The 25,412-nt window shown below is 35.3% G+C and overlaps 5 protein-coding genes across 5 annotated transcripts; 3 read left to right on the forward strand and 2 right to left on the reverse strand.

The window, feature by feature from the left end:
* Positions 1-55: 55 nt before the first annotated feature.
* Positions 56-7,595, forward strand: LOC126872000 (uncharacterized). Its single transcript, XM_050631446.1, has 7 exons — positions 56-2,943; positions 3,258-3,627; positions 3,729-4,220; positions 4,536-4,593; positions 4,700-6,344; positions 6,453-6,689; positions 7,143-7,595. The coding sequence occupies exons 2-7, from the start codon at positions 3,608-3,610 to the stop codon at positions 7,346-7,348; spliced, it is 2,658 nt and encodes an 885-aa protein (XP_050487403.1). The 5' UTR covers positions 56-2,943; positions 3,258-3,607; the 3' UTR covers positions 7,349-7,595.
* Positions 7,596-7,598: 3 nt separating this feature from the next.
* On the reverse strand, positions 7,599-20,143 carry LOC126871973 (uncharacterized). Its single transcript, XM_050631397.1, is given in 21 exon segments — positions 7,599-7,777; positions 7,847-7,952; positions 8,030-8,177; positions 8,269-8,464; positions 8,551-8,606; positions 8,678-8,810; positions 8,879-9,007; positions 9,010-9,227; positions 9,305-9,935; positions 10,014-10,267; positions 10,350-10,464; positions 10,532-11,173; positions 11,301-11,305; positions 11,608-12,235; positions 12,442-12,826; positions 13,189-13,421; positions 13,579-13,669; positions 13,758-13,867; positions 14,113-14,351; positions 14,433-14,543; positions 19,995-20,143. Coding segments are annotated over 20 exon segments (4,458 nt in total). The 5' UTR covers positions 14,509-14,543; positions 19,995-20,143; the 3' UTR covers positions 7,599-7,714.
* On the forward strand, positions 15,548-19,474 carry LOC126872014 (F-actin-capping protein subunit alpha). Its single transcript, XM_050631479.1, has 3 exons — positions 15,548-15,802; positions 16,381-16,630; positions 16,718-19,474. Exons 1-3 carry the CDS (start codon positions 15,605-15,607, stop codon positions 17,134-17,136), a joined length of 867 nt encoding a protein of 288 aa, XP_050487436.1. The 5' UTR covers positions 15,548-15,604; the 3' UTR covers positions 17,137-19,474.
* A 114-nt stretch (positions 20,144-20,257) lies between the features above and the next one.
* Positions 20,258-25,354, forward strand: LOC126872013 (queuosine salvage protein). Its single transcript, XM_050631477.1, has 6 exons — positions 20,258-20,401; positions 20,598-20,813; positions 23,808-23,967; positions 24,259-24,372; positions 24,451-24,636; positions 24,866-25,354. Exons 1-6 carry the CDS (start codon positions 20,306-20,308, stop codon positions 25,102-25,104), a joined length of 1,011 nt encoding a protein of 336 aa, XP_050487434.1. The 5' UTR covers positions 20,258-20,305; the 3' UTR covers positions 25,105-25,354.
* On the reverse strand, positions 21,061-23,814 carry LOC126872023 (uncharacterized). The gene is made up of 4 exons (XM_050631491.1): positions 22,510-23,814; positions 21,879-22,226; positions 21,676-21,812; positions 21,061-21,607 (listed from the first exon to the last, which is right to left on the reverse strand). The coding sequence occupies exons 1-4, from the start codon at positions 22,914-22,916 to the stop codon at positions 21,480-21,482; spliced, it is 1,020 nt and encodes a 339-aa protein (XP_050487448.1). The 5' UTR covers positions 22,917-23,814; the 3' UTR covers positions 21,061-21,479.
* Positions 25,355-25,412: the final 58 nt, after the last annotated feature.

The following is a 25,412-nucleotide window of genomic DNA, read 5'->3' on the forward strand; positions in this document are numbered from 1 at the left end:
ACACCCTCCACGCTTCTCTTCTACCTCTTCTTCTTCTTCTTCTTCGTCTTCTTCATCGTGGCCCACGTCGTCTTCTTTCCTTTCTTCGTTTCTTTCACTTATAACCGTGCGTTGTGCATCGACATCGCTCTGGCATCCTTCTAGTCGTCGTCATCCTCGTTCATCTTCTCTTCTTGAGGTAGTTCATGGAACAACGCACCTGTTGTTCGATGCACCGGTTTCATCGAAATTTCGTTTGTTGGTTCATGTCGTTGTAAGCATTGGCCGAAGATTTATTGAAGAGAAGGTTCGTGGAAATGGAAAAGTGATGCAGTGCAAAATCGAGGATATTTTGAATTGAAGGATTAAGGAAAAAAGTATATAGGAATCTTAAAAGAGAAGGCTGACGATCTAAAGTATTGTCGTAATGAATTTTCGTTATGGAGATTGGTAGATGTTTTATCGACAGAAATGGTAAATAATGTAGAATAAAATCGAGGAAATTTGGAATTATAGAAAAATTAGAGAAGTAGCTAGTAATCTTAGAAAAATGGGTTGAAGATTTAAGATAGTATTGTACTTGATTTTAGGAGACAATTTTGCTAATGATACGATAGAAAAGTATTCGTTTGCAGAAATGGCGACCTTTGGTATTCCTCTCTAGCTGTACGCGAGCCAAGGGTTCTTCGAGTAATTAACGAGGGATCGTTACACAATTGTGAATTATCGACAATAGCCATTATGTGCGTCTAAAAGCGTGCCCCTTTCTGTCGTAAACATTAACTTCTTCTCCTTTGCGCAATTAATTTCTTATCGCTTCGCATTTCGAATCGTGTTCGTTGAAGTAGCTGTACGCGCGCCAAGGTTCGATTAAATAATTAGAAATACTCGATTACGCAATTGATGGGCATCGATCGATTTAAAAATACTATCCATTTCACAAGTATAATTTGCGAGTCTAATTCGTGCGATCATCGACGTCTTACGATCTAGCAGAGATTTAACGTGATTATTTTACTATTTTCCAAACTATCCCAAACTGTACGCACTGTTCGTAAACAGAATTGTTTTGATGTGACGAGCGCTTTGTCATCGTCATGATGTGCATAGAATTCGATCTATGGCATTGGCGCACCTACCTCTCAATTTGCTTTATCCTTAATCGTGTCGACAAATAAAATTTATTAATTATTTTATAGTATACTTATTTATAAATAGGAAACATGAAATTTTCCAATTTTGGATTCTGAAGGAAAGCAAATAGAAAGCGCGAATCACAGAATTTTCAAATTTGGCGCATTTAAGAACCGATAAAAAGCAATAGGAAGCATAACTCATAAAATCTTCATATTTGGTGCATCCAAAATTCGACGAAAAACAACAGAAAGCATAACTCATAAAAATTTTCAAACTTTCGTGCATTAAACGTTCGATTAAAAGTAATAGAAAGTATAGATCATACAATTTTCAAATTCACAAATTTTTCCTTCCCACCTAATCTTTCTTCCACGACACTATGCATCCTCTGCACTATAATTAAAAATTTCAGGGTGGTTCAGAGAGTGTAGTGACGCGAATTATCTGCACCATTGGATACGCTTGCAATATCGTCGACGAGGCGGACGAACGAAGATCGGTTGTGCTTTGGCTGGTTCTAATAATAATCGATGCCTAACGTGTCTCCAGGGATTTCTCTCCTGGTCCACAGCTGATATGTCCGTTGTATTTGCGATGCGTTGTACAGACCATAATTTCTACGGCAGCCAGTCTATAGCTGCAGTCAGTCGTCCTTTTTGCTATTCACAGCCGTCTTCTGTCCGGCGCCGATGGTACTTCGACGGATCGTTCGGAGTCTATTTGTGTTCTGACTTGGTTTTAATACGTGCACCACATGGTTTCGCTGTCGATGTACTTTTACGACCGGCAAGATATGTCCCGTTTTTCTTCCTGCAACTAGACACCTGTCATTTAGTACAGACAAATCACAATTAGCCCTTTTCAGCTTCGATGAAGTATTGGTATAAATAAATTCGCTTACGATGTCGCATACTTGCAGTTTCTTCATCTTATCCTGCAATAATTTGAGAAATATACATATATTTACAATTAATATTAATACATATATTAATACAAATATGGTATTTCATTCACATAATTAGAGTTTACACAAGTAAGTTCAGACAAATAGATTCCATAGGAAGAGTTAATTTCATATTGAAATAACAACATTTTTAAGTTATTAGGATTTCGTTGCAACGAGTGAAGTTTAGATAAATGGGATTTTAGTCTGAAGCAGTAATTTCCCGTAGAGACGTTATAAAGTCTGCTCTTTTACTCTCTTTCACTGTCCAAGTACAACATAAAATATCACTTTGTCGCAAATAAAGCAGCTACAAGTCTTACATTCTCAAGTATCACCTTAAAAAGTCATTAATGTCATACATATTGCATCGCAGAATTATTGTGATTGCTAACGCAATTATACTCCAAAAATGTTTCGCATGAAGCGGCGCTAACCGAGACGGAACGATAAAAAGATTGAAAGACTGCGTTGTGCCGAAACGACACACGCGCGGCTATAAGTTCATTTCCGTGTTATTAATGCAAAGATGCCGCGTGTAGGACATTCGTACATAATATCTGACTAATTGAGGCCGACGCGTGTACTTGGCGATCCTCCAAGTCGCTTTGATCGCACGTAGATCGACCCTATGCGAAAGCAACACGCACACGGCACACACGTACTCACACGTCCCTGTGGAACATGTTTCTGTAGATTTAAGTACACGCTTGTGCCATTCGAAACGAGCAAATGGATCGAACTGAAGTTTGTAGTCTTTTCACGATGCTCAAAGACCACTTTGCACTGAAACCTTGTTTAAAGAAGGAAATAGAGGAATATGAACAATCGTTTTAAACCCGAAGAAACATTTCCATGATTTCAAAGAGAATCGTACATCATAGGTAATATTGTCAGTTTGCTGGAAGTAAATATGCGAGGAAATCGATTTGAGTTAGAAACCTTGCAGTAGAAAATTATTAATTATTTCATAATCTATCGTAATAAAAAAATGTATTTCTTTAACCAATAGTCCCTAAATTTTAAGGATCTTTGATAAAATTATTCTTCGCATTTATTTCTTTCTATGCAATAAAAACAATGTAAAACCAATCCTTCAAGTTGTGACAATTTTAAACGGTAGAATTTTATTAGTAAAAATCATGACACTCGTATAATAGAAAATAATAATTCTCGTTTTTACGATTAATTTTTGCAGATATTTGAAAAATCGCCAATTCTTGAAGTGTGTTACTCTTCCTAGTGAATCAACGGTAACGACATGACAAAAGTTGGTCGTGGAGAAACGAGCATCGAAAGTCGCGCGAGCGCTTTCTGCGAACCTTTCTCGAGGATATGTCAACGTGTTGGAAGAACCGCGCGTGAACGACCATTTTTCCTGTGATTTATTAACGATACTACCGCGAGACGTTGACACAGGAGAGGCAGAAAACGAAGGACAATAACTGTCATGAATCGACGCGGTGAAGTACGAGCTTAAATCCATCGTGAGTACGCCGATTCAATGGCACCAGCACCAATTTTTCGATCGATCTACCTCGCGGAGGAATGCTGCTAACTTTATTCAGGTACGGAACAAAAACAATTTCAAATAGAAATAATATATCATCGATCCTTTTTACAAAATAAAAAAATGCGGCTGAATAATTTTGCTAACCAAAAAAAACAGATTGACCATGATCGTTCCGCTACTAATCAGCGCAGTTGGCGTCGAAACCAATCCCGAAAAATTATCGTTCGTACCGTCAGAAGAAAACAAAGCAGTGGCCCAATCGCATCGACAAGGTTCTACGTTTTTAAAAGAGAAATCCGTTCGCGATGAAGACTCAGGTCTCGTAGAGAAGCGGCAATCGAACAAGAATAGCCGATATTCCAGCGATCAAGATTCGATAGTACGTCGTGGTAGTGTCAGTTTCATGAAGAACAGGATCCCGAGACAAGGCAGCGGAGGATTAGCGCACAAAATGGCTAAGGATGCGCTCAAATCTCCGAAGATGCAGGAGACTATAAGGAAGCTTTCGCGAGTTGCGCCCAAAGGAACTCTTCGTGGGAGTATTAAAATGCCAACAGTATCGAAAACTGGCTCGAAGGTGGCCGAAGGTAGAAGACACCGGAAAGTGTTGAGACACAAGGGACAAAGAAAGAAGAAGAAGAGAAAAAGGTAGTGAAAGAAGTTGTTACCCTATCGACATTCAGACACGTAAATATATTTGGTAATTACATACAACAGGACACATCTCGTTGATTTCAATGATCTTGGTATTTATAGGAACGAAATTTTAGTTAGCGGCAGTTGAATCAACTGTTCGTTCGTTCAACTTATCTGAACGTGAACTCCCATTACACGAATAAAAATTCACTAATAGCGGGGAGAATCAGTCTTATCCTATCGTATGAACAGTCTAATCTCCGATAGGGTTCATATAAATGGAATTGCTATATTGTCATATAATTGCTATATTTTCCTGTTTTTCAGACATCACCGAAAGTTCAGAAAACAGCAACCTGGTTTGTTAAAGAGAGGATCCTCTAAGGTAGGTAAGCTTCGTTCATCAATTTTCCACTAATTATCATGGCCTCCCCAAGCGGTCAATTTGACTACGCATCGGATAAACGTTCGAAAAATATTCCTTTACTCAGAGAACGTTGGACACCGAAAGGGGCATTAACGTGTTAACAAAGAAATCAAACGGAAGGGGGAATTCTATGATTAAGCATAATCCAGTTATTCTCGGCGAGAAATCACGCGACGAATTGTCCACAGAATCGGACGTCGAAGTTAGCGCTGTGAAAGTCGACGACAGCGATTACGTTGATTTTTCCTCGCCTTTGAGTACCACCCAAAAATCGCATAAGATCGAAAGCGAAAAAATGATCGATCGTTTAATGAGAACTACCACGAAGGATCCGTCGAAAAAGAATCCAGGCGACCAAGGGGTCGAGTATTCGGATTATTATAGCGACGACGAAGTTCTCCAAGACATCGCCGCGAATAAAATTCCGATACAGCTGGCCGAGTCGAGAAATCTTAATGATCGATTCGCACGGCAAACGATGAATTTTACGTCGCATCGTAGCAATCGGATCAGACACTTGAAACCTTACTATCCGGATTACAATACTCGCGGAAGAGACCTCAGGTACAAGGACGACGGTGTCAATTACCTTAATAATTTTCAGAACTATCCGACAAATGAACGTTTCTCGAGACTAAATCGGAACTCCCGACTCTTTGGAGCAGATGATCCTTTTCTCAGTTACGGGATCAATTACGGATCCTCGGAAAACGAAAATTTCAACGCACCATATTCGGACAATACGGCAGAAATTCCGGAACACTCGCGAGTAGCCGAGGATAATAATTTCGATTCGAATGAATTAAACGACGAAGTTCAACAACCTGTTGTCGAGACGCAGAATCCAGATCAATTTAATTATTGGAATCAATACGAAACTCCCGAAGAAAACTTGCAGAACTTAAATCTGGATGAATCTCAGACTCTGAATGTAAACGAACCGATCGAACCGCAAATTCAAAGTTTAAACAACTACCAACAGATAGAGGCAAATTTGCCACAGGAAGGAAACTTCGAACAGAGTATGATAAATCAACCTTTAATAGATAACACGAGGATTTCAGGCGCGAAAGGAGAAAATACGGAAATTGGTACTCCACTTAATTACTCTCCTCCTCAATCGTACAGTAATCAAGAAAACCAGCAACATGACCAACAAGTAGCTCCGCAAAATTTCCCAGTACAGTCCAGGTACAATCTTTCGACAGTAAACGTTCCCAGCGCGATGGACCAGCCTCTTGGAAAGGTCCTAGAATTCCTAGGAATTAACGTCGATGGTGGTAATCGCAAACAAAATCCAAGTCTGAACGAAAATATTAATCATCAAATATTGCCTTATTCCAATACCTACGAAAATGGAATACCGGAAGAACATTTTATAAGTCCAAGTTACTTAAAGAAGAAACCAGGCAGAGAACAAACTAGTTTTCACGAGGATGACAATACGAGAGGATTGGAACATCAAGCAATTAGATACAGAAGCAGAAGTAAGGCGGAAGAGGGAAATTTTATGGGGCAGTCGAATCGAAATGGAATATACAACAATGATAATTTGGCACGTCTGGACGATGGTAGGGACCCTGGTCATAATACGAATACTTCCACCGCGGTGCATAACACGAAAGAGGTAGCCAGTGAAATACTCAGTACCATAATGGACGAACTGGAGGAACTGAAAGAAGTTCGGTCGAAGAACAACAAGGGGGAAGGTAAGATCGAGTAAACTGTGCATAATGTGTAATGTGATGTTTCGCTAAATGAAATAGATGGCCTGAAGCTTGGCTATCCCTGATATGTGAAACGAGCGATATTTTTAGGCTTACCTTGCCGTTTGTCAGGGTCCTGGTCAACAGCTCAGGCCGGAATGAAACTGGATATGAGGGTCGTGAATCGTACTATAATCGTGAGGCTTTCCGACCTCACGTCACCGCGTTTACACGATAGCTTGCTGAATGGAACGTGGAACATATCTGGTCATGCCCCATTCAAACGTGGTTCGCCATTTACCCTCATCGCCACCAATAATTGTACCAATTCCATAGCCGTCTTTGTTGGTATGCAATTTTACGAATAATTGTATTTTTTGCATATCAGTGCTTTATTCGTAATTATTTATAAAAGGAATTATCCTTCCTTTATCACAAAAATATGTATTTTTTTCTAAAGACATTAACTGCTACGTGAGTGTTGTATATTTTAGCGTGATAGACGCTAATAGAAAATCTTCCAATAAAATGGTCTCTGATGATATCTAACATTTGTAGAATATTTTGTTGTAAGAAAAATTATTAATTCAGATATATCTATCATTGAACAGATCAAAAGTAGTTTTCTAATTTTCGAGTTTTTAGTAATTTAAATACCAAGCAGAGAAAAGTTCGAAATTGAAAAATATCATTAAAAGCCGCCGTTGCATGGTCAATGTGCTAAATAAAATAACTGAAAGTAGAATACTGACATACATCGAGATTTGTGAATACGTAAGTCGTTAATGAAACTCTGTTTAGGTGCTTGCAAGGTGTGCCAGGGTATCGATACCATAGCAGGTGTTTGGTCCGTAGCTCGACAACCAAAAGATTGCAAAGACTTCCAGGTATCCACGAGTGTCTTCAACGATATTTTCCGCAAAACGAAATTATCCAGTTTGAAAGAGAAACAAGGCGCGAATTCGACGGAAAATGCGACGATGAAGCATAAAAAGAGGAAAAGCTAGGGGTAGTTGAACCTTCTGAAATCCGTATGACGCGGAAGATCAATGGAACAGGTAAGAAAAACGTTGGAATTTCGAGAGATGGAACTACGATAATGGAAATGATGATCGATCCGCGCGCAGTTAACGATTCGTATGAAAATAATGTATCGCAACACATATGTAGTAACACGTATACAAGAAAAATGTAGAATACTTTGTATTATGATGTAAGTAGCCTCTAATAAATATGGCCTTTTGTACTGCGTAATTTTTTATCACGGTATTGTAGATTTACAAGTTCCCTGGTTTCTTGGTTGGACGTTTATAGATTTTTAATTTTACAATGACCATAGTTTTACACGTTTTCAAAAAATGTAACAAATATTTTTATAATATCGATTCGCGTCTTCCGAAATATTGATGTATCGTATCGAAGCCTAACACGTAGATCTACAAATATTGCAAATAAAAATTATTTATCCTCATAGCCAGATACATAGCGAAGAATAGCTACAATACCTTCAGCAGACCAATTTGTTCCGTAGTGTCTGGAGTATACACCGGGATTGACATGATCCGTTCACCACTTCCTAGCGCGTAGTCCCTTATATTAAAATTAGCGAACCTATGCATGGCGGTTTTTCTAAATTAATATTTCTCCCACGGAGAATATTTTAATAAAGAAATTCTTTTTCATCTCACCCAACTTCCACGCACTCTTTCGTATCCGTTTCCTCAGGAAGCGGTTCACATACGACAATAAACTTTATGTTAGAGTTAATAGACTGATCCAGCATCGCGCATAAGATCCTATTTTGCAACGGGTACTTGTTTTCATGTACTCGAAACTCTGTGAACAATGCTTTCTCAGCCCGAAATTTTTCCAGCAAAGAATAAAAAAAGAAAAAAGAACGAAAAAGTCGAAGAGATTACTATCTTACTTCTTCTAAAATTATATGTTAACTTCTGGTTTGGTGGTTGCGGTTTCTTCACTGAAACCGTTTCCATGTCAGCTCCACAATAACCCAGGAAGCAATATTCGATGTAAAGGAGCTGATACTCTGGATTCTGCATTACGGTGCTTTTGGGGAATAAAACCAAATTCATGATTTCGATGATAATTGAGTCCTTTCCAAGCTGTAATTAGTATTTCATGAAATTCTATTAACTTCTGTAACCTTAGTGATTGGAAAAATGAATTGGTAAAACATTTTAATTCGTACGTCGTTGTCTTTATCATCAACAATATAATCAGATGACAAGTCTTCCGTAAGCGAGTCTGAAATTCATTTTTGTAAATAATCCTAATCTTTGCACATATAAATCAGGGTAATCTTGTTTCGAATTATAAATTGTTATACATGCCCTTGAAAGTGAACGAAGTGCGTTCTTTATATTCTTGCCAGTTTTTATCTGCGATCACGTTGGTCACCTCGGAGATCGAATCGGCTGATTTTGTCCGCTCTGGCGCATCGGTTTTACTCTGAATATATCCGCGAGATCAAAATTAAAGGCTGGAAGAACAGCAAATAAATGATCTTCTAATCTTACGTTTGAGAGGAAAGCATTAAATTCCACCACGCTTGGTCTCCCCATATCAGATTCTTCGTTTGACTTCTCTGTAGTTTTCGTAGGCTTCGGTCTATTCAAAATCATGTCTTTAAATCTATCTAATGTTTTATTTAAAAAATGCAATACTTCTCTACAATCTCGTTCTCTGTGGTTTTTTCGAGCGTGTCATCCCACTTAACCGTAAAAGTAGATTTATGTTCATCCGTATGGAGTTCCCCGTTCGAATCTAAATTGTCAGTTTCGTCTACGCTCTTTTTCACCACGGTGAAGGAAGCGTCGTCATGCTTAAACTGCGTTGTCGACAAAGGGACATCAGTAGAATTTTCACCTAAATAAAACACGTGATCGATTGAGTCTATCCTATGTAGGAAACGTTTTATTACCAATTATTTCCTCGCTCTGTACTTGATTCGTCAATATAAGTAGGCTCGATTATGCTCATCGTTGTTACATCAGGCAATTTTCCCGGATCTCTATACTCTATTTTGGAATTTTCATCCTTCAACATCAACGGATCGTCTTTTGGTGGAACAACTTCCTCCGATTTCAGCGGTTTCTCTGGAATCAGCGTTTCCGGCGGTTTCTCTGGAATGAGCGTTTTCAGCGGTGGTTCTGATATTATACCGTATCTTCTTTTGAACGCTTCTACTTGCTCGATGTCACAGCTTAGTCTGACCCATAGAGACAATTGACCAAAATTCATTCCAATCGAGCAAGGGAGTACACTGTTCACGGGTGTGATATAGTGAAGTTTGTTTTGTGGATAGTCCAATATATCTTTGATGCAAAGCTTCCCTTTGGCTACCATGTAGTTGTCGTTGTCGTGAAACACGTTCACTTGGAAGGTCACGAGTTCTAGAAGAATGTAGTTGAAGAAGGAGAATAGGTCCGATATTCGATAGACGAACGACGAATTGAAGTTCAGCTTGGGACATTTGAGCGTGGGCGTGTAGGTTGTATCTTGATTCCAAATGTTCCAACTCACGAACAACAACACGTTGCTAATGTCCTTTTCTCGGAAAAGGATCTGCTTAGCCTGACATACAATAAAATTTCTCATAAAATTACTTCCGGATTATTTTATTTCATATTAACGAGTTCATTTAGTACTAACGGACGTGGAAAGCTGTAAGGATACGATATGAAGCTCCACCAGACCCTGACCATCCGCGATTACTAACGGAAATGAATCAGAAAAGGCACTCGTAGTATCGACACACTCGTTTGGACAATCGGCACTGCAGGAAGAGTCTACTTTCTGGACCTCAGATTTAGGTCTTCTATGTATAGGTTGGTATCGTATCGAGTCAATATCTTGCACGTGCTTCACGATTTCATTCACCTAAATGTTCGTAGTACGAGTTTTATCTTCTATCGACATCCTATCGGTTTCAGTCGAGTTTTAATTAAATTGTAATCCTTACTGGTATCCCACTCACGGTTTTTTTACACCTATCTAGATATTTGATGTATTCCTGTAACGATTTATTGCTGGTGGAAGAGGTATTTCTGTTCTGCACAGTCTCACGCGTTTCCGGGGATTTGTACGGACCAGATTTGTCGTCCTGCAACTGACTTCAAAAGGTGACTTCATGAGTTTCGCGAAACGATCGAAGTTGTTGAAGTTCGTTACCGAGAAATGTTCAATGCGCCTGAAGTTCTTGGTATATAGCAGTTTCTTGTAGATGCGAGACAATCGTTGTGTAAAGGTGCCTTCGAGTCGATCAAGTCGTTCTTGTTCTTTATTGCCTGTCCTTTACATTGCATTTGCGTATTGTTGAAGTGGCACGTAAGCGGTTTAGTGGAATTACAGCAACATCGGTCACATTGTGTATCTAGATTGCACCTCAGTAAGCTGCTACAAGTACAATCATTGTCATCAGAGACTTTAACCGGCCGACTATAACTCTGCACATTGGGTAATAATTTTCTCTTCGGCTTTTCTTGTTTACTGTAAGGATTCGAGCAATATTTTCTTGTGCTACAACCAGATCGAATCGAACTCTTCGCAACACTGCTTAATGTCGTATTATTGTTGTTGATGTCTTTCACGAATTGATACTTAATCGGTGGAATTGCACGATACAGAGTGTTGGCTTCATGAGGTATCATGTATGTATACTCTTGAAGAATATTAAACAATACGGATAATACTGTATTAGGATCCGTTGACTGAGAAGCATTGTCTTTTTTTTGCTGCTGGAGACCGACTTGAAAAGCTGCGGCTTCTTGAATTCCTTGTACAAGTGTCCCTATGTCACTGTAACACAGTGTCTAACGATAATTACTGAAGATAGAATATTAGAAATAGAAAATGTTCGATTACAAAAGGGAAATAAATTATATGAAGGTACTATAATACGAAGGCATCACTTTATTACGTGTTTTATTTACCATAAACCTTATCTATATTTTATTGAAATATAATCAAATACCATTATTTAAACGAACACATGGAATTCTGCCTAAAACATCTGGAAGCTCCAGAATTTTGCTGCGTCACAATTATTAATATTGACTATGTGCGTTATTCGGAAGAACGATATTAAAATTCGTCAAATCTTCCAATTCTAACGAACAGGACATTGAAATATTTTGAATTCTCTAAACTCTGTCTATCCTATCTTAACTAAACTAGGTTCATATGAATATATATACAAATACAGCGTTGAAATAGCGCGAAGAATAATCGAACAATTTTTGTCAACAATTAGAGTCACCGAAGAGCAGTTTCTCAAGCGAGACAACTTGCCTGTGTCTCTGATTCTGATCCATCACGTCACTGTAGTCGGCATCGGTAGCCATGTGTTTCTGATTAAATTTCGCTGCATCCGTAGATGTGCTTATCTGTGCTTGTTCCAGAAGTTTCAGCATTTTATCTGGAGTCAAATACTTCTCTGTAACTATTGCAGGATCTGTACTTTGCGTCGCAATTTGTGGTTCTTCCATTTTCGATGTTTCTTTTATGGGTGTTATAATCTGCAGAACTTTCGTGTCTACGGTGGTTACGCCGGATTCATGTTCTGTCTGCACCGATCTATCCATCAATTTAACAGATTTTTGGATTGTATTCGTAGTGTCTACATGTGATGATGGTTCGCAACATCCTTTGCATTTCTGCTCTTTCCTAGCGATATCCAACTCAAAAATCTTTTCGAGCGCTTCGCAATATTCCACTTGAATATTGCGAAGAATATTGCATTTTTCCACTTGAATGCTGGCATCTTTGCGCGATTCGCATCTGTCGATTATCATTGGTATCTTCGTCTCGGGTTGTTTCGTCGATATTGGCGTAGTCTTTGTCGTTTCCTGTTTTTCCGTCTGCGTCTGAAAACACTAGAATAACGCGTTCGTTACTTTCATTGATGCTTTGCAAATGTATCTTCATTATATGTAAAATATTAGAATATCAATATTAGAATATCAAAATTTATTTAGTTGAATACCGAGAAAAAAACACTTACTTAGTTAAAGAAGCAAACATCTGAATTGTCAGGCAGAAGACCAGCATTATTGATTCAGAAAAAAAATTACACACTGACCGTTAACTGTACCGTTAAACTGTCTATATTCTTCTGTAGTTCTTCGAGTTTCCCGAGTAACTGTTCGTTCGATGTTTTCAGCGCCACGATATTAGCCTGTTCGGTGTTAAAAGCGGTTTTCAAAGTTTCTTGATCGTGAAGCTGCTCCGTCACTTTTTTCTTTAACTCCTTGTTCTCAAGCTCGACTTCGCCATATTTGGAGCTGAGGTCGATGAGCTCGCTGTTGTGCTGCTGCAATATCTTCATCTCGTTTACCAGGTCCTTTATATGCTCATCCTTCTCTCGCAGCGAGAGTTGAGAGTCCTTTGCCTTTAACATCTGTTCGTCGATCTCCGCCACTCGTTTCTTCTCTGTCAGGAGCTCCGTCGTAATCGTTTCGTTGTTCCTAATTACATATTTATAACATTTTCTATTTTAGTTACTCGACTTCTTATTTTATGAGTAAAGACAGTGCATTTACATTTGATATTTAACATTTATCTGCTAGGATCCAGGAGATAGATACTTATAAGATAAAATTTATTTATAAAATAACAAAGGTTGAGGAGAGAAAGTTTAATTACGCGTGAAACTTGTGTTGGAGAATTTATAAGTTGTTTCATGCATAAAAAAAAAATGCATGCATAAGAAAAAAAGAGAAAGGTAAAGGATGATAATGCGATAGGTGGAACGCGATTCACATACAGTTGGTCAAGTATTGTTTAGAAATATCGTTGTTGTGCATGAGTAAAGGGACGTTAAGCGTACTTCGTCTTCTCGTAAAGCTCCCTCTTCAAATCTTTGATTTGCGCATTCAACGACTCGTTCTCGTTCTCAGTGGCTATTAGCTTATCATTCAGTTGCTTCATTTGTCGCCAGACTCTTATGTACTCAACATTCTCTGCTACTTTTTCCCTTTGGTTCATGACTGTATAAGTAGACAATTCTTCCTCTAGTTCAGTTATCCGATTAGACATTTCTTTCTTCTGCGCTTCCAATTCCTGCTCACCAAATACAATTTTCATTACCTTTTATATCATCTCCATCCCTAATTCTAAATTTAATAAATGACAAGGTGTTTGTTCTTCGTTCAATCATTTATAGATATATAAATAAAAATAACGAATAAAACAGAAGGAACTCATCGATTGCTATTACCTCGATTTTATTGAGATTACATCGCGCATTGTCGTCGTCAATACAGTGACAAGATGGTATCTTAGTGCGGCTGCTTTCACTTCGGCATGTTCTAAAACGAGGATCTCGACTCAGTGATCTATCACGATATGCCGTGGTATGAATCATAGATTGCTTGTAATATGACGCTATGGACTTACGTGCGTCCAGACGAAGGCCTCGCTTGGGGATTACGACTTCTTGATGACGATCTACCTGTTATTGTATGACTCAGCAATTGATTTCTTAGCACCGAGACTTTATCTTTCAGCTGGAAAATCGATTGCAACATTATCGTATTAGTCGCAATAGTTGTCGACTTGAAATCTTATTCACTCTATTTTCAACCTATTTAGCTTCAAACAGATCAATGGTTCAGAAATGACTTCCTTAAGGACTAGAAGATAGAGTTGTTTTTTTCCACTTCTTATTTTTCAATTCTTTTTTATTGACTTTGAAAATTTTTAATTAAAATTGGAGTAGAAAAATTGTAAAAAGGAAAAATTCAACTTTTACCTTGGAGTTCTCAAGTTCAAGAGTGATTATTTTATTCTTATCCTCATAAACGTCTAAGGCAATTGTGCATGATCTTGAATTGCCAGTTACTCTCATCAGCTTTGTTGTCAATCGTTTGATCTTATCTTCCTGACAGTTTGTTAATTTTTTTAAGTTATTTGCTTCATCGAGCAGTCGTAAATATCTGTCTTCCAGTTGGTAACGATCGAGCTTAAATACAATGTGTCGCTCTCTGGGATCTTTAATTTGTTTCAAGTAAAAGTCATAAATTAAAAAAAGCCAAGTGTAATATTATTTTAATATTCCTGTCAGATACGAACCTATACTACTGCGACAAGAATCCACACAAGAACCTTCTCTCACAGGCAAAATGTCTCGATTTGGATCGTCAGCCATAATTTCAAAATTCCACTATATTACCTAAAAAAAAACTACGACAAAATAAATTATTAACAATTATTATTAATAATAACATTCGTTTCTGATCGAAATATTCAAATATTTGAGCAAAAGTGCCAAAATTAACAAATTTGAAAATTCCAACATTTCGGAATTTTTTAATACAAAAGTTTCAATGTTAAAGATTACATGAACTTCCAAGTTTAAAAATTGAAACAGGCATGTTGTCATATTTTATATAGCAGTTCGTGTAATTCGAACGCGAATGCGCGTTATGTTGTACTTTAAATATGAAGCTCCTTTTTTTCTTGTTTCGAAGTCCGTTCAAATTTTGGCGGGCAAAAAGACATATCCGGCGGAGATCTTTCAATAAGGAATGATTTCTTGATAAGAGATTTTACATGTGTAGACAGAAATATCTTGATAAAATGCTCTATCGGCTTTTACCGAAACCACACCTGCCTAAAATTGTGTATAAGAGAACACAAACGCTATTCGAGGGTTATGCTCGGTAAGGTTCGTTGAACACAGTGGTTGTCTCTGAACCAAATGACTGAAATTCTGTCTTGAATTATATCCTCATTTCTCCTCTATTACAAATTTTATTCTTTATAGAAAAAAGAATGTTAAATAAATTATTAAATATATTTTAACCACAAAAACAATCTATGTCTCTTCCTTGTATAATAATAATAATATAAATATACATAGGTATATAATTTCATAATATTACTGCATAAGGAAATATTTAAAATCGATTTATGCAAATATTAAATTTCAACAAGAAAAATCAAAAGCATTTCGTATATATATATACATATATATAGCACTTATAAAAGCAAATACAATAATTGAATTATTTAGCTGGCATATGCATCACACATATGCGTATTTAAAATACGTGTTTCGTCGGAATATGTGGAAATGTAGGAAAATATGTATGTCATAGAGTTGATTAAGAGGAAAGAGATACGTATCCCCTTTGTGATGCGTCACCGGGTATATGGGGCAGTGCTTCGATACGCCGGTACAACCTGCACTGCACTAACCTTGGTTTGACATCGTGGAGTGTGCGTGCGAGAGAAAAGTTAAGATGGCGGCGGATGGAGATGTGATCCCTGATCAAGAAAAAGTACGAATAGTTTCGGACTTTATACTGCATTCACCGCCGGGCGAATTCAACGAGGTTTTTAATGATGTGAGAGTCTTGTTGAACAACGACAACCTGTTGAAGGAGGGTGCGTCCGGAGCATTTGCTCAGTACAACAAGGATCAGCTCACGCCTGTTAAGGTACATCATCGACCTCTCTGTGATGAACTTTTACAATTTTTTATGATAGTATCCGGGGTATCGTTTAGTATCTGTGGTAATCGAAGATCACACTATCTCAGGAAAGTGTCGGATCGAATTTCAATGGCTAGTAACGGTCCTAATCGTGCAACACGCGTTTGGAATTTCGACAGGTGACGTTGACTTTACAGTGAAATTGGAGCGCGATAATATTCACCTGGCTAATGTGATTGTTTACCTAATGTATCCTTAAATCGCTATACTGCAGTTGCTATGTGCAAATCTTAGTGGAGTTTCGATCGAAATCGTACGCTGCAGTAGGGTTAATTATAGTTACATTTTGTGCTCATTTTAATAGGAAATATTTGAGATTGATCTATAATAATTTCTATTTCTGGTTCAAGCTTCGTTTCATTTCGAAATTTGAAAATAATATTTATTTTGTAATTCTATGAAATAGATTTGGTTAAATTAAGGTTAGATACTAATTTATTTATAAGTGTATTTATATGATAAAATTTTTGACATTTGTGAATCTTGTGTTACATTGGTCAATTTGTTTCTGTTTTTGACTTCAGATTGATGGAAGCGAATATCCTGCTCTTATAACAGAACACAATGATTTAGGTGGACAAAGGTTTTATGATGCTCGCAGTAAGCAAAGTTTTAAATATGACCATCTTAGAAAGGAAGCACAGGATTACGAACCGTATGAACCAGATCCTGTATCTGAACCATGGAGATCGGCTCTACAAGATGAAATAACAACTTACACTCAAAGTCATTACAGACACGGTGCATGTTCAGTTTTTGGAAAGAGTCAAGGAGGTATAGTTGTTTTTTTTAAATTTCAGAAAATTTTAATTGTTTGAAAGTCGTAATTGTCAACAAAATGTGGTTTATTCACTTACACAGGTAATATTACCCTAACGGCTTGCATAGAAGATCATCAGTTTCAACCTAAAAATTTTTGGAATGGCCGTTGGCGTTCTGTATGGACTGTTAGTTTTAGTCCAAGTTCTGGAAATGCAGAATTAAGAGGTAGCCTTAAAGTACAAGTTCATTACTATGAAGATGGAAATGTACAGCTTGTCAGTAGCAAAGAAGTAAAAGAAAGCTTACCGATCTCAAATGAGAAACAAACAGCAAAGGAATTAATACGGCTTGTTGAGGAATCAGAAAATGACTATCAAACTGCTATATCGGAAAATTATCAAACAATGTCTGATACAACCTTTAAGGCCCTACGAAGGCAATTACCTGTTATGCGAACGAAAATTGACTGGAACAAAATTGTATCGTACAGTATTGGCAAAGAGCTTAAAAGTCAATAGAAATAGATTTTTTATATAATATTAAGAGAAATAATTAAAATGCGCATTTTGCTGCATGGGTGAAGTCTGGAGGTGTGATGTGCATGGGAGCAAATGTAACAATGCTATAAGTTTGGTTAAACATGTTTTGACTGAAACTCATGCATGCCACTCAAGGTTCCTCTGGACCCCTAAATGTATCTTGTTAATAACAAAAGTAATAAAAAGAAACATCACTGTAGCTATCGATTTTTTAAGAGCAAAAGAGAAAGAAGTACAGATATTTTAACTACAATATCTTTTTTTACCAAGCTTTTTAAATTCTGTATTAACAATTTCTAATTGCATAAAAAATATTTTTGCGATTACATTTTATTTCTAATGAATTTTATTATCAAATGCTTTGATATAATACTGGGTTTAAATGTAACAGAACATATATATTGTTTATAAACATTCATCTTTACGATTAAAACGTCCATTATTTTACAGTATTTAAGAGATTGATTTATATATTAATCTATATATTATGTGGATTGGTGTCTGTTTATAAATTTACTACTATTTAATAATTTACAATCGGGGTAACGGGGATCCTTGGTCTTACTTTTTGTAAGCACTTTAATTGGAATTATATTTGGTAAACCAAGTCATGTAAAATTTGTAACTGATGGCTAAAATCAAACAAACGTGAAACTTGGGGTGAAATATCGAAATCCGTTAATACATTTATTAGATACATTCAAATTGCATCAATCAGATAGTAATCTTGTACAATAATTATATTTCAGTGCAAACATTTCTAATGAACTGCATTTACTGAATTTGTTGTAATTAATTACATGGATTATTGTCTTGTTGATAATTTGAATGAATAGATAATTCTACTTCATCAATTTTGTAAAATTTATAGTTTATAATCTGGAGTTGAAGTTTAATATTAAAAGATTAAATGCATCCATTTTAACTTATATTGATATCATAATGTTAATAGTCAACATTACAAAGTATAAGTACATGAAGTATTGCACAGTGGGAAAGAAATTGCTGTCTAACATGTGCATGTTCGGTCAGCCTAATGAAACCATCGAGTTAAAATACTTGAATCAATGGTGATTAAAATTTTAATTCATTAGTTGCACAACAATATAATTTTTTTTAAACACTTAAGCCTTGTAACACCTAAAAAGCACAATAACATGTTTAATATATCTTTAAATGAATACTGTCATGGTTTCATGCTATGTACAAATATAATAGCATGCTGGGGCCACAGGTGATGTCAAAATATACAATATCAAATTAAATCGATATGTCTATCATCGATTCACAATCTGGTACAGAATGCCATTAAGTGTTCATAGCATTCAATACACAAAGCAAAACTTCATTCATTACAAATATTGGTGGGCAAGGCCTACTATTTTTGTCCAATTTTATATTTCATAAAATATAAATTTATACATTTTTGTTAAGATGTATTGTTTTATGATAAGTATGTCTATTATGGCAAATATGTTGCAAAGTTTAATAGTACGGTATGAAATAAATGTTAATCATTGCAACTTGATTTCTGTGTTAATCATATTATAGTTGTATGAGTCATTTGTATCAAATAATGATGTTGAAAAATCTTTTGGTGCTATCGCTTACCACACATTACACAACCAGACATGTATGCGAAAACGGAAACTAACAAAGTACATAATGCATTGTACATTGTAGAATGTAGCCTATAGCCTGCTGGAGCCTTAATCTGTTCACTTTATGTTGAGGGGGTATTATGTACATATGTTATTTGAATGAATGAATGCGATGAAGCACACTACCATTTGACTTTTCAGACCTTAGGATTCGAAACATGTTTGTAATATTATTCATATTTTGTAAGTTACATCGTAATCCAAAATATTTTATTTAATCATGCTATTCGATACTTTTTAGAAAAAAAACTTTGAACAAAATACATACATAACTTAAATATAAGATCATAAAATCATTTGATCAGTTGTGAAGAAGTTAAAAGAAATGTGCAGAGATATAATACAAAAAACTTAGTATACTAAATATTGCAATAATAAAATTTTATATGTAAATATGATGATACACATTATTTAAACATTGTAATTTGTGTTACGTATGTAAATTACAAATGAAGTGTTGAAGTTTCGAATCTTATCAAACTTTACAGAAAATAGTTGCCTATGATAATAAAATTAGGTATTACCTACAATCGAATGTACCGTAAAATAAGAAACGCATGTCCTTATGTAAAAACTTAAACACAGAATACATTTATCAGTTAAATTATGTATTATTAAATGTTATGATTGATTAAATAAAGTGATATAACACTTTATACTTTGACTATCAACTTAAACATCATGTTTAATTCAGAAAAAAATAAATTTTATTTTTTTCTAAATGTACTTTACTTTAGATAATAGTTAATATCAACAAAATTCAAATATCAATTATTGTTGATATTAACAAATGTAGGTAATACAACTATGGAATTATTGAAGGTAGAAAAAAAACACGTAAAAAATGTGTTATATAAACTTTATTTTCAAATTTTATATAACATAAACAACTAATTATGATAAATAAATGCATATAGAAATTCACACTATACTGTCATAAAAAATAACCTTAAGATTTCTCTATTAAAAAGATAAGATAGGACAAAATATATAATACAAAATATTATATTTGAACTAATTACTTCTTAATATTATTTTATTGTAATTTGTAGTAGTAACCCCGAAAAGCTTTTATTACTCAATGTAAACAATCATAGTGCACATGTGCTGCTGTGCATTGTTTTGAAAAAGTACTTTTAATCTCAACTATGCAATTTCAATGATTAAAGTGCTTACCTTGACTTCATCTACAACAAAGTTTTGGGACACTAATACGAACATTTCAGGATGATTATCTGTTCACATAATTAATAGACAATCTAAAAGACAATTTCACGAATTTTAACATTCACAGCCATGTTTGTTTACAAGCCAGTCGTTGCTAACGTGCTAAGAATCATTGGTCACAAGGTACTGTCACGTGACTATTGACTTGACCGTAGAGTAAGTTGTGTGTCAGGAGTTTGTACGCAGGTTGTGGATAAATTTTGTGCTTAAATAAATTATTTTCAATTCACTATTAACTACGCTGTGATACTTCCTCAACAATGATTTTAATGCCAAAGGAATCCGCAAAATTAATAGATTTTTGTTCTAAGGATGTTTCCGTTGAAGAAGAAGGAATCAAAAATCTTGCCTATGCGGTAAATAACTTTTTACTATTGTTCAAATCTTTTTCATAAATTTGTTGTAATATATTTAAAAAATTAATTATGAAATTATATCATAAATAGTGCTTGAACTTTTTTGTTGCACATTTTTAACTAACTAAGAAATGAGATAAAGAATTTTAGGATATGATTGATCACATATAAACTAATCAATATTCTTTTTTTACAGGTTTTTGAAGCCCTTAACGATCGCAAAATAAGTGTGAACAATTTTTCACAATGTCAGTTTCACCCTTCTCCCGATGATCTAAAGGCAGTCGATTGGATATTTGTCTTGGACACATTGAATTATTCCTTTTGGAGTAAAACAAATTGTCCAAAGTGGACTGTTAATGGCCAGACTGGGTATTTTGCCTTGTGTGCTGCTATTAAGAGAGCTGTAGATGTGAGTTAAAAAGTATATAAAATTATAAACATTATCTTTAGAAGGAAAGTTAAACTATAAAAAATTTAGTTTTAGGAAGATTATCTATCTTTTATCATGTAATATGTTTTTCACGATCTTTAATTGCTTGACATGTGCACTTTTCTTTTGGTTCAGAAATTATTGATTCTTCTATAGTTTCTGTTTTTGATGAAGGTATAGATTCAGTGAATGGGTCTAATTCAGATTTTGTATCTGATTGAGTATCTTTCTTCTTTTTTACTTTTTTCCTTTTCTTTTGTTTCTTTCTTCTTTTTCCAACACTTTCAATTTTACGTGCTTCCTTTTTCTCCATCCTTGCTGAGATTTTCCTCTTTTTCTGTTTCATTTTTTGCTTTAATTTATCTTTGCTTAGAGCCTTTTCTTCATTCCTTTTTTTTTCTTTCTGAAGCGTTTTCTGTATCTGAAACGATACTATATTTTATACCAGACAAACCTTGATATCAATATTGTTTTTTATTGATTATATAGTTCGCAGTCTTAATAATAGAAATAGATAATAGAAATTTTCTTACTTTATCTTGTTTTATTAGCTTAGCTGCATCCTTTTTATCACTTTCCACAAATGATGTTTCATCCTAAAATTGAAATTAAAACTGTAATGTCACATTCATATTTGAGATGATTTTATATTAAATTCATATAAAATACTTCATCATCATCGAAATATTTTTCACAGCAAATGCGTTCTCTACTTCCAGGCAAGTGCCTAGCCAAATAACATCTTATATACATTTTTACATCTTCAAAAAGTCCTATAAATAAAACATTAAATTTTATCGATTTGTGAGCATAAATTTTTATGAAATTCAGTAACACATACTTTTCATTCTTTCTGTTTCTCTGTCTACTTTTTCTTGGTATGCATCTATAAATTTATTCCTTTGATCTTCTATGCATTGCAATAGAAACTGTTCCTTTTCAATTTGTTTCTTTTGAAATTCTAATCTTTCTTCCCATCTATATAGCATAAATAAAAAAGTTTTATTTTTCTAACACAAAGTATGTTATGAATTTCATATATACTTCAGTTCTACGATCTTGCGTTTTTCTTCTTGTTCGTGCACTAATCGCATTTCTCTCATTTTCTTTCGTATACGTTCCTTCCTGTTCCATTCCAAAAGAGTTTGAATTATCTTTTGCCTTCGAATATCTGTTGCTGCTATTTGTTTCTGCTGAATTATTTCTGCATGAGCTTTGCTTTTAATATACCGCATTTGTTGAGTTTCTTTCTTTTTCTGAGCCAATGCTTGTAACCTTTCATCAATTTTCCTTTGTTTCTCTTTCTGCTTTTGCAGCTTCATTTTCTCAGCCATCTTGCTTTGCATGATTGCGGACTTTCGTAACTCCATTAATCTTTCTCTTTCTCTCAATCTAACAGAACGTTGTTTTTATGCGATACCATTCTCAGACAATAGTTTCTTATATATAATTCAACACGTATCTGGTCTGAAAGAACAATGGCGCACAGTGATGCAAGAAAGTAATTTTCCAGGAGACGAAACAGATCAATTTCATTTAATTATATCTATAATTAAGTATCGTGGATTCTTACTATAATATAACTAAAATATTATTAACGTATGTAGCTGAAATTTTTCAATTTTGCAGTTATGTCATTGTTCTTCAGGATTAGCGATATTTACTCGGTGGTTACCTCTTTACTTCTTTCTCAGCCTGTTCTTGAGCATACAAGATCGCTCTCTCCTCGATGGATTGTTTCGTTCTTCTATTCAATTCCTTCTTTATGCTATCACAGTGCAGTCTTCTTAGATACCTTCTGTACATATTGTAATCTTTCAGAGAACATTTTGCGTCTAAATTTTTAGTAACGAAGCCAGATTTGATCAAATGCCGAATGATATTCGGTTTGGAGAAGTGAGGAAGCAAATGTTTATCGTGGAGGGAGTCGTAAGTCCATTGTATCTCGTAGCCGTATGGATCGCTTAAATTAAACTCCGTATCCGGTGTGGAGATCCATAGTTCCTCGCCAAGCTTACGGCGCGTGAAATTGTAAACACCCTCCGGTCCGGGAACCATTGGGATTTTAGACTCTAACGGCATTACTTTCCATTTTGGTAGTCCAAATTCTGGTACCGCGCCTTTGGGCTTAGGAATCGAATCGAACAGCTTGTCCAGAGCCCTATTTTATATACGCAAACAATTCAATATGAATAAAAATTAAGGGAGATCGAGCTGCAATAAGGAGGAAGTTCCACTTTTCAATAATTTGAGTGAACCAACAAAAAGTAACTAAAGATCAAGTACTTCTGCGAAATTCATGGTCAATTAATAATACTCGTAGTAATAAATCTTTGCATCTTTGAATATGAAAACCACAGGGGAAGAACACCACAAGCCATATCTTTTGTTTTTTATATGAGAGTAATTTTAATAATTTTAACCTTTAAATAATATCAACATCAGAAAATCAACAAAATTGTACTTATCATATTTTTCCTCCCATAATATTCATATGAAATTTATATTTTTCTTTCTTTTTCAATCCAAACAATTTAAATGTTTGAGCTGTCTCCTTGTTGCTGCAAATCCCGCAATTGATATTATATTCAAGAGTCACGTGTACTCACGTGGGTCTTTTGAGACCAATTATGTCGGTCGAATATTGTTTACACGCGGGGTTCATCTTAAGAAGCTTAGCCTTAAGAAGCAACGTTTCTGACTTGACGTGTCCTCAGAAATTTGACCGTCAATAACATTTTGTGGTTACATGGAAATTTTGCATGTAATATAGGTAAAATGTCATGTTCCGACGTTTTCCACGTCTACACGTCTAGCTTCTTTTGTTCGCAAACCGTTTGTCCTGGTCGTTTCAAAAATACTTCAACACGTTGATGTCTGTGTTGTTTCGAAAGTTACACGATTGTTGAAATTCTACCAATAGCTACGCCATACTTTTTTTTTCTTTTTTTTCAAACAATTTACTTCGAACAGGAGGGGAAACCTATAGTCGACCCCAAGTATTATTCTCAAATAACGAGATCTGAAGCTGAGCATATTTTTCGTGGCGATACTGAAACTAGTATCCCGCTGTTAGACGAAAGAGTTAAATCCTTGAGAGATGCCGGAAAGGTTTTGTTAGAAAAGTATCAAGGTACATGATTGAAATCCCTTTCTTTTCTTCAGATCATAGTTTTGCTTATTAAGTTTATATATAATAAAGGAATCTGGTGCAAAACTTTACCGATCTTTGTTGAAGCAGAAATTAGATTTTCGTAATTAGACGAGCTTATTTCTTTTGTAAATTCCTAATAAATCTTGAAAGAGTGTAAAGTTATACACTAGACTACCAAACTATTTTACACACATGTGATAAATCACAATTGGAATTGAATTTTAACATCCAATTCTTAAAAACATTGTATCAATTTCTTTCTCTTTCTAGGTACTTTTACTAACTGTGTGAAATCGTGTTCGCGCTCAGCCGAAAAATTGCTGAAATGTATCGTGGAAGAATTCGAGTCTTATCGAGATGAGGCAGACTACAGAATTCACAAAGGTAACGATATTATTGTTAATCCTATGAAAGAGAATTATTTCCAAAAGCAAATGTAATAACAGAGTGTTTGTCTTCCAGTTAGCTTCTACAAGCGGGCACAAATACTGATAGGCGACATATGGGCCTGTTTCAAGGGACAGGGAATTGGTGAATTTGAAGACATAGACTGCATCACGATGTTCGCTGATTATCGTATTCCGCAAGTTCTACTACACTTTGGTGCTATTCGTTATAGTAATACTCTTCTGAGCAGACTACAGTCTGGTGAGTCTATTGCGCAGCTTTTAAATCAAATTCTACATTGTTATATTTTAGAAGGTTTTTAGATAATTTTTTCTAAACGATTTGATTATAAATGACTTGTCTTTTTCATATTTTTTGTATACATAATGTCGCTTTGATATCAGTGTTCAACCAATCACGGTATAAATAGAGTCATTAGAGTTAAGTGGCAGGGTTTCCCTATTAGATAGCACAATATTTAATATTGCAGATATAGAATTAGAAAACGGTAGCGAAGACGAGATCGAAATTCGAGGTTGCTCTATAGAGGTTATCGAACGGGTCAAGGATGAAGTGAGAACTCTAATCGGGCGCTACCCTAATCTAGCGTTAAAAAAATCAGACATTAACGCTATATTGATCGATCATTTTCTATGGGATTATCGGCGAGAACACGCCGCTGAATTAGAAAGTATACCGTTCCATAAAACTAGATGCATATATTACTGAGCATATCACGTGCCTCGTAATTAGTATTTAAAGAAAAAACTTTGAGAATTGCCTATCACGCGTATAATAATTTTACAAATTACATATCTAAATATACGATGTGTATGGCTGTCTCATTTTATAGCTCTTCAACAAAAAGTAGTATTTTTATAATTATGAAAGATGCTGATAGAATACATATACTGATTTTATAGTTATACAGACACTTATGTACGTGCACGTATTCAAATAAAATACTCATCATGTTTTAGGAGGTTTTTAAATAATTTCTTCTAAATGATTTCCGTGGTTCTTTCCTGATCCATCGT

Source organism: Bombus huntii, chromosome 12, assembly GCF_024542735.1.
Source record: "Bombus huntii isolate Logan2020A chromosome 12, iyBomHunt1.1, whole genome shotgun sequence".
Classification (NCBI taxonomy): domain Eukaryota; kingdom Metazoa; phylum Arthropoda; class Insecta; order Hymenoptera; family Apidae; genus Bombus; species Bombus huntii.

Coding starts and splice junctions, on each gene's coding strand:
- LOC126872000 (XM_050631446.1), top strand. CDS start 3,608: ATGCTGCTAACTTTATTCAG. Junction 4,221..4,535: donor AAGAAGAAGAAGAGAAAAAG/GTAGTGAAAGAA, acceptor CCTGTTTTTCAG/ACATCACCGAAAGTTCAGAA. Junction 6,345..6,452: donor GAAGAACAACAAGGGGGAAG/GTAAGATCGAGT, acceptor CGATATTTTTAG/GCTTACCTTGCCGTTTGTCA.
- LOC126872014 (XM_050631479.1), top strand. CDS start 15,605: ATGGCGGCGGATGGAGATGTGATCCCTGATCAAGAAAAAGTACGAATA. Junction 15,803..16,380: donor ATCAGCTCACGCCTGTTAAG/GTACATCATCGA, acceptor TTTTGACTTCAG/ATTGATGGAAGCGAATATCC. Junction 16,631..16,717: donor TTTTGGAAAGAGTCAAGGAG/GTATAGTTGTTT, acceptor TCACTTACACAG/GTAATATTACCCTAACGGCT.
- LOC126872013 (XM_050631477.1), top strand. CDS start 20,306: ATGATTTTAATGCCAAAGGAATCCGCAAAATTAATAGATTTTTGTTCT. Junction 24,373..24,450: donor AGACTACAGAATTCACAAAG/GTAACGATATTA, acceptor TTTGTCTTCCAG/TTAGCTTCTACAAGCGGGCA. Junction 24,637..24,865: donor TCTGAGCAGACTACAGTCTG/GTGAGTCTATTG, acceptor TTAATATTGCAG/ATATAGAATTAGAAAACGGT.
- LOC126872023 (XM_050631491.1), bottom strand. CDS start 22,916: ATGCCGTTAGAGTCTAAAATCCCAATGGTTCCCGGACCGGAGGGTGTT. Junction 22,227..22,509: donor GCTGAGAAAGAAGTAAAGAG/GTAACCACCGAG, acceptor ACGTTCTGTTAG/ATTGAGAGAAAGAGAAAGAT. Junction 21,813..21,878: donor CGCAAGATCGTAGAACTGAA/GTATATATGAAA, acceptor TATGCTATATAG/ATGGGAAGAAAGATTAGAAT.